This window comes from Temnothorax curvispinosus, unplaced genomic scaffold, assembly GCF_003070985.1.
Source record: "Temnothorax curvispinosus isolate PA1 unplaced genomic scaffold, ASM307098v1 QBEX01011242.1, whole genome shotgun sequence".
Taxonomy (NCBI): Eukaryota; Metazoa; Arthropoda; class Insecta; order Hymenoptera; family Formicidae; genus Temnothorax; species Temnothorax curvispinosus.
Genome location: NW_020221022.1, coordinates 73,332 through 82,329, shown reverse-complemented (window position 1 = coordinate 82,329; position 8,998 = coordinate 73,332). Strand labels below are relative to the sequence as shown.

Below are 8,998 nucleotides of genomic sequence, written 5' to 3'. Positions count from 1 at the left end.
ACGTGTAATAATGCAATATGCATTGATGAGGCAAGAAATAATTGGAAATTAGCATTTGTGCAAAAACAAAAGGACGCCTAATCCGAGAAATATGTAATACAGAAATAAAGGAAATTTTGAGGGATATATTGTATGTGTAAAAAGAATGACAGATTGCTTTCTTCTTTTTAACGTAAATATTTATTGTGTATTTATATACGTGACAGCTGTTTTCAGAATAATACTTTCATAAGTGCGGTGAGTCTGTCGATAGTACGTGTCTGGTAGTTTGATATCTATCCAATGGCCGCTAGCTTGCGATTTCGCGGTACCGAAGATGTGAAGATAACGATGCAATATAATATATTTTTCCTTTACACATTGACTGTTCCGGTAACGCAAAATACAAAGTTCATCGCGATATTAAATTTTATATATATATCTGTATTTATATAACGCATATATATATGTACATATATCACGACATAATTCACACACATTTGATTGTCACTCGTCTCTCTGATATACATAATACACTGTTGATCCCTCTATACATCTAAATAGGCAACGTGAAATATTTCTTTGCGTAGTCTCGCTCTTTGTTCCGGGAATATGCGAATGAAAATTCAGTTCAGCAAATTATCAGGGACAATCTGCTAAGTGTATATGTATGTGTGTGTTATATGGGTACGTGTGTGCAAGAAAATAAACACATTGGACCCCCGCAACCTCCTAGCATGCCCCTTGCACACTATAATATGGTATCGGAATTAAAATATGCACATATAGACGAACGATTAAGAGCGAAAAGGCGACATTTTAAAGGGCACACCCGCTCTTGTTAGCTTTTGCCAGTGAAAATACAGTAGGCGGCACATGCTCCGCAACGGCGATTCGTGGCCAAAACGAGGACCGCGTGGATATATTGATTTTCTTTCCAACACCTTTCCAATGTTCCGCCGATGTATTCAACGTCGAAATATAGTCATCGCCGTTTACGTGCGCGGTTAGTGACACGTTACACAGGGATATAAACCGCAAACGATTTGTATCGATCCTTTCTTTTGACATATTGCAGAATATATTTTGGAATATCCACAGAATACTCCAAAATAAAGGACAAATGTCGAGGACGGTTGCCTCGACATTTTGTCGAATCAGTTGTTTGTGAAATCAGATCTTCCACCAGAATAAGCACAGACAGATTTGAATAATATTTATAGAGAGAAATTTGACTTTGAACTCTGTTCCAAGTGAAGCTTGGATATACTGTCACATGTATATCGTGTTTTCTCCGAGAATACCCTGTGTAACGATGTAACCGTACAATTATATCTAACGGCTTATAATGTTGACACAGGTACATTCAATGTGAATACGGATAACACACAGCGCTTTGAAAACGTAGTCGATTAATTATTGAAATTTATCTTCGCAACCGATTAATTTCTCCATTATAACGCGATTCGAGCACAAGTAACATTTTCTGTAGTCTTAACGAGTTTTTACAGATTCGGGAAGAAATAAATAAGATAATACTACTCACACACCTACATTTCTGATAATAATGATACATGTGTTGATAGTTCCATCAATATCAACGGTATTGATCCAATTCTCCTGTGCCTAACAAGCAATAGGCTTACGGTTATCTATAACGGAATCCTCTTTAATAAATTTTCCCAAAGCCAAAACTAATATTGACGACATCACGGAACACAGTACGTTTGACTAATTCTCTTGTTTGACGTTCTATGACACATAAATACACGTAAAGTGTACAGCTTGATATAAATTTTCTAGTTTTCACATGCATTATTGCTATGCTTGATAATGTCTTCAAACTTGAACAGATGTTAACTATCTCCAGTTTATATCTCTGAATTAATTGAAAATTGTGTCGTATCCCTTTCAGATATTCAACAAATTGTGAACCGTTAAGTTAAAATATGTCACACGATATAACGTTTGTCAAAATATAATATAATCTTTTTACAATTTAAAATATCCGATATGTCAGATCGTATTCATTCCGTAAACCTCGATAATGTAATCTGTCATCACATCGCTTTCTAACTTTTTTACATTTTGTCATTTATAAACTCCAATATTTCATTATTCAATTTTTGTATAATATAAAATTAGCTTATACACACACACATTACTTTTTTTTGGCTAAATTTACAGAGAAAAAGGTAAAAACATTAAAATCAAAACATACGTTTTGTTTAATTGTATACAAAAGTCCCTTTTTTATATACGTTAGATCAAAGCAAGTTTAACATCGCGAAGAATGCGAGAGGAACTATTCGTCACGCGGCATTATTGCCTCATTTGAGAAACTTACAGAATTGGAAGGCATAATAGTAAAAGTGACTCTATCTCAAAGTTGAACAAAATAAGAAACTAACTATTGCCATATTTTTTCATCAAACTGCTCTACAAGGCGATGCAGTTACTCGGAAATAAAAGTACACGAGCCACTTCCAATTACACCTATAGTTACCTCTTCCATTGAACACTAATGTAGCTTCCTTCACGCCCGGCTGCACAGCAGCCACAGCAGATTAAACTCTCGTCTTTTTTCACGAGACATCAGAAAGATTTATCAGGGCGTACGTCGACAACGACGATTCGTGTGTTACGCACGGCACTCTCCATTGTTTACACACGATTAATACATTCCTTAACGACGTGTTCTACTCCAACCAGATCGAGATTTAGAAAGCCGCGCCGATTTTTCAAATAGGATATGCGATGTCTTCAGTTGGCCCGCACGAGAGATACGCGACTCGAGATACGACTTAACAATGGAAAGAACTTAATTCTATTTTGTTTCTTTGTTAGCTTGTGGCAAGCTCGCACGACGGAACGGAAAATCCGGGGAGTCATCGAACGGTTAAGGTCTTGTGAAGCGATACCGGTACGGAGTCCAGGTGAACAGTTCTAAGGGAAAAGAATACATATCCATTGTATATCCATCGTTCACTTGCCACATCTAAATATTCTTAGCATGCAAGTGGTGCACCAGCGCGAAGAACGTCACTATCTTGTCGTTTTCGCGCCGCTTGGGATGCAAAATTAGCATGCACTCTGAAAACGCCCAGCTCGCTTGTGTTTGAAAATAAAAATATTTCTTCTCCTCTTCCTTTAACTGATTATTAACTTCCGCTCTCTACCCTCAGTCTGCAGTCTGCCGACTTCGATCCAAGCTGAGGTTTCCAGTTACGCTTATTATTCGATGATGAAACATGCCGAATTGCTACGGATCTACTAACTGATTTGTAAAAATGTCCAGGTGAAGAAGTTTACAGTACCATCTAATGAATTTGCACATGATAATCAAAAGATCTTGCGAGATAAGCGCGGGTCGTGACACTCGTGACAAAACATCTTCGAAAGAACGTTCTAATGACGAACTGTAAATATGTTACGTGCTGTAAAAATCTACATCAAAGGATCGAAACAAATAATCGAATGATTTATCGAATGATTAATACCGAACGATTCGACGGCAATCAGCCATTGGTTTCATACTAGAAATAATAGTCCAATGTGGACTGTAAGAACATCGTTCTTCGCCGATTAGCGAAGTGATTAAAACAAGCGTTTTCACAGAGACCGGCTCGATACGTGAATTGATCGGTGTGGTCGACTCGTTCTTCATCTACCTGTAGATGATATATGGGAGGATGTCTGCAGCCTGATGGTGATGCGATATGACGATGAGAGCGTTATGCAAAACTACTTGTTTGTAAAGGAGGCTGGCAATAGCGTGGCGACGGTCACTACGTGAATCGCTCTACGATTTACCATGGTTAGTGAAGCACGGGCAAAGCGCATTCAGAATACGATTGCAGAATCCACGCGCTCGATTGTTCCAGCCAGCGATGGTATCGCCACCCTTCAATCTACTACCTGCACACACACACGAATAGCCAGCGTGTTATAAATATCAATCTCGAAAGATAATTATAATTGCGCGACGTTCTACTTTGCGAGTAGCTCTACGGGGTGTCCCACCCGACTTGATCATCTGAAATATCTCCGTTGCTATTGATGGCACGGGAAAATGTGTAAGAAAAAAAGAGTGCGAAAGAAAATAAGTTAATAACTTAGCTGTTAATAACTTGACAAAAAAGTTAAATGATTAGTTTATAAATATCGATCTTGCTTTCCTATAATCTTGATTTTCCATTATATTTTTTGTTTACATATTTTCCCGTATAGTTTACGGAGGTATTACACGAACACGAACATATTTCTACTTGGCGATTCAAATTTGCGTCTATTCAATAAATTATTGCTTATTTAATTATTATATATTTACCTATGTATCGATATCTATAAATTTGTTTAATTATCTCTAGCGATCTAGCAATTTAACGATCTAGTAGTCTACATTTAATGAATCATCTGCCTTTTCTTGCTTACTCTTTACCTACTTTTTCTTCCTCTATCTCTCCGAATATAAAATATTTACCATTTTTTATTTTTTTCCGCCTTCTTTTCCTTTGTTATAGCCGACACGAGTCAATTGAGAATGTTTCAATCCCGTAAATTAGAACATTTGAATCGTAAAAATCAGAACGTAAGTGGTCAATTTGTACTTACCTTCGCCTGTGCCATCTCCCTGAAACACAAAAAGGAAATATTGCATTACCCAATCTTCACGATATATATACCCAACTATTTTTAATTTAATAAATCGTAAAGTCGTTTACCTCCGACTGAATCTTTCTTTTCGAAGCCTCCGTAGCGGCGGTCTCTATCACTTCGCTAATAAATTTCGTAGTTTCTCTCATGAGCTCCTCGTCCTCCTTGAAAGCCTCTTTTCTCTGCTCCAACGTTCCCATCATTAAATTCTTCTCGTGTTCATTCATATTCATAGTGCAATGGGGCGATATAGACATCTGATTGGTCATAGTATCGTCGACGACGGTAATTTCCGTGTCCTAGACCTTCGCAATTAAAATTATTTTCGGTCAAACGAAAGAATCTTATGTGAATCAGGTGCAGAATTTTTCTTAATTTATATGTATCAGAAATATTCAGTTACTTTAGATAATTTAACGTATAAGGAATATTAAATAAAGCATAACTAAAATAATTTAAAATAAAAGATAAAAATCCGATGTTGAACGATACGGATAGTAATTTTAGATTGAATTATCTCTTCCTCTCTCCTTCTCTCTCTCTCTTTTTCTCTCTGTGATCATTGGCTTGATATTAATTCACTAACAAGATCGTCGCGCACGACCCCTCATGTTTTCGAGCCATCCGCGCATATACTGGTCAATGATCGACGGCGAAAATAGGGGGTTGAAACCGATATAAATTCGGTACTTTCAAACTTCGATGTTACAGACACGTGGCAATAATCGGATATAAATTAAATTTATTTCTGAACGAAGAAATAACGAAGACCCTGTGCCGCGATTATAAATTCTTTAATGTGACACGGATTATTATACAGCTTTCTTCATCGCTAATATTTTTTATTTATATCTTTAAATTATTTATTAAGTAATTCCTTGCACGAATGAGTTTCATACAAATAAACGCTATAACTGCGAGTGATAAATTATGATCGTTGTAGATAAAACTTTGGTAATTCTACAACTTATGTTGCAAAGATTGATAAAGAGATATAGTTTTGTAAAATTACTTTAACTAAACATTTGATGTTAAATAAAATTTATAGAATATACTGTGCTATATATCCGATTAGATGTTACAGATAATGCTAAATTGCTTTCTACGTTTAAAAAAACAGTAAATTCTATCTACGTGCGTGTGAATTTTTTATGCGTTTATCCAATTTATTATCTACATTTAATCCACATTTTGCGATCGTACATCGATAAAACTCACCGAAGTTACATTGGTTTTGATTCCAGGATCCACGCGGCGTTCGAAACAGCCGCCGAGATGAATGGTATCATTGTTGAATTTCCAATTAGAGCAATAATATGTATGACAGAGACATCAACGTAAATACGACGGCGGATGACGGATGTGCCACAGGTGGTGTGTGTTGTTTCACCGCGTACGCACACCGACACCATACGCAGCGTATACACTGCAGGTCTCTACGTACACGCGCGGGTATCCCGGGGATGCCGATGACGTGGTCGCTGGTCGCCCAAGGCCGGGCCCAAGACGAGTCGACAGTCGATGTCGGGCCGCGTTTATTTAATCGCTGATAAAGGCCTGGATCTGGTGGCACCGAGCTATCCCGAGCCGAGTAGCCGGTCGCTCCGACAGAAACCTCTGGAAGACCAGGAGACTCGTCGACGCTTAACGGACATGGACTTGGCTCCCTTGACGGGGTGGAAATACGGGGATGGTATATTCCTCAGTATTCGCGACGCCGAACAGGGCGTAGAGAAGCGATTAGAAACGGGTAAACCCTCATCTTCCCTTTCGTCGCGTCTTCGACGGGCTCTGCGCTCCGTCAGGTAATGATCGACGCGGACCAGACGAAGCTCTCTTACCCGACTGGATATCACCCCACAGCCAGACCCTGAAACGGAGCATGCGTCGGGGGACCAGGCAGCTATTAGGTTTTTATATCTTCGCTTCTATGCCTCTCTTATCTGCCTGCGCGAATGTGTACACATGCGCGTACACATACGCCTGCACACGGCATTTACTGCCCTTACCTCGCAAATACTGCAAGTCTGTCAATCCACGGGAGCGAGGTGGCATTTGATTCATTAATATCAATCGTCGCGCAAACACACAACGCTGATTATCATTCGCAAAATCTGGAAAAACAGATGGATTAGGAACTAGGAAAGAAATATTTATTTCACAAGGCTAAAATTTGCAATCCTTAGATTTCATTCCGTTTTTCTTTACGGAAATAATATGTAAATGTGTACCTGCATACAATAAGATTTATTGTAACTGCTGTATTGCTGTGTGTAAAGAATTTAAAAAAACGACTCAGTCCTCCTCGCTAATTTTAATTTCGCGTGATATGCCACTCGTGTCATATCACGAAATAATACAAAGCTTTTGATGCGATTTTTTAATACATATGTTTGAAAATTCTGTCCTTTTAAATTGGCGAAATGTCTGTGTTTAGAATTGGATGTCTAATGTAGAAATGTGTATGAGATACTTGTTGATTCTGTTGAAATAATGATAATGTGCCTATCGCTCCATGTTTACATAATTTTGTAATAATAAACTTATAATGTTGATTAAATATACCAAGAATTTTGAGACGATGTCGCATTAATTTTGTAATTAAAGGAAGGCATTTACTTTCCTATTTCTTTTAACATTAAGTCTGTACACCGCCTTGCAATGCGAGTTGGGAAAATATTTTTCACGCATTCCGCTCTCGGTTACATCATTAGGAACGCAGTATGCCAGCGTATGCTTCATAATTGGTGTCAACTGGTCGCAATTAATGACATGCACGTATCCGAGTGTTAGTTCCTCGTAAGATAAGCAATCGCGTCGCCGTTTCACACCGACTCGAATGCAGGATTAAATTTTTCTTTCTCCTCCCTCGAATCACACAATTTCCATCAGACCTCTGGATTCGATTCCTCTTCTCCAAGACCTTTCCTGCTGTAATTCGAGAGAGAAAAAGAGCACGCGTTCCAATGCGCTTCAATTACGCTTTAGTGGAAAGACGGTTCGGAAAGACATTTGCTAAATATAGCACAGAGGCGGTTAATAACAAAGGATCGATATGATCGCACGGTGAATAATTTTTTCCCCGAAGAAGCTCACACTGTTCGATTATAGCGGGCCGCTATAACGTGCATTTTTCTTCTTTTGTCGTTAAACGACATTTGTGTACGTGAACGGCGCGTTCGACATGCATATGTTACACGTGTTGTTCACCTGCCTCGTTCAAAGCGAGTCTCTACGACAAGCGAATATACAGTGTAGCAGTGTACATCTACAAGAGACCAACTTTTTTTTTCCCAGTGTTAATCCCTCAGCGTCGCTAATAATTTTTACTGCAAAATTGTTGCTACAATTTCATGTTATTGTAGATACATAAATTTAAGAGACGAAATACTATAAAACGCGATTGCAAATTAAACTTTGTCTTCGACTGATACGCCCATGTTGTAATTAATATTTAATAACAATAAATCGAATCATCGATATGTTTGAGACTGAAGAAGAAAAGGAATTAAGAACGAGTCCAAAAATTCATTCTCTTCGAGTCACAAAAGAAGATGCAACGATTTACAGTTATTAACACGAATAGAATAATTAATTCTTTGTCATTAATTAACGAATATCAAATTACATAGAAATTTTATAGCGAGCAATTTTGCCGGGAAAGGAGAGGGTTGTTGAGTAATTGCTCACCGATTAAAGTTAATAGGAGTTCGATCCAAGTGTCGCCCCTTTATTAGTTTAATATTAAATAGCTGTAAAAAAGAAGAAATTGCGAATTAATTGATTGCATGTCATCGGTCAGTTTTGAGACATAAAGCAGGGTCCACATTATCGAGCCAAACCGCGAACCGAGTCCCGAACCGAGCCTCGAGCAGAACTTGCAGACGAACCTCAAATCGAACTCCATCGCGAACCGCGAACATGAGTTAAAATTTTTTGAAGTCAAATCTCGTATTGAAATTTATAATAAAATTTATATAAATTCTTAATACATGTATGCAAAATGCATATTTATATTTACAATCGTATTTTTTAACATTGCAATATATATATTATAAATTTATTGCGTATTTATCACAGGTTTAGAGTATGTTTATGCAATATTAATTCTAAATTTTGTTTTATGGTTTGAAAAGGAATTAAGTTTTGAATACAGAAAAATAATAAAAGCACATATACATATATTCACTCACCTTTTCCTGTTTCCATACTTTTTTTATTTTTGCTTTTTCTTTTTGCAGAGATGCCAATAATGTCGTCATCTTTTTTTTGCACATGTCACTATCACATTCGAGTTCTTTACTTATTTCTTCTTATAAAAAAGGTATGAGAACAGGAAAAGACGACTAAATATGTGTATACA

The 8,998-nt window shown here is 37.4% G+C and overlaps 1 protein-coding gene across 1 annotated transcript; it reads right to left on the bottom strand.

The window, feature by feature from the left end:
• Positions 1-2,167: 2,167 nt before the first annotated feature.
• LOC112461283 lies at positions 2,168-5,944 on the bottom strand. The gene is made up of 5 exons (XM_025026474.1): positions 5,854-5,944; positions 4,704-4,940; positions 4,594-4,612; positions 3,793-3,897; positions 2,168-2,925 (listed from the first exon to the last, which is right to left on the bottom strand). The coding sequence occupies exons 2-5, from the start codon at positions 4,902-4,904 to the stop codon at positions 2,879-2,881; spliced, it is 372 nt and encodes a 123-aa protein (XP_024882242.1). The 5' UTR covers positions 4,905-4,940; positions 5,854-5,944; the 3' UTR covers positions 2,168-2,878.
• Between the last annotated feature and the right edge of the window lie 3,054 nt (positions 5,945-8,998).

Coding starts and splice junctions, on each gene's coding strand:
- LOC112461283 (XM_025026474.1), bottom strand. CDS start 4,904: ATGACCAATCAGATGTCTATATCGCCCCATTGCACTATGAATATGAAT. Junction 2,926..3,792: donor CCCGTGCTTCACTAACCATG/GTAAATCGTAGA, acceptor CTTTTCCCTTAG/AACTGTTCACCTGGACTCCG.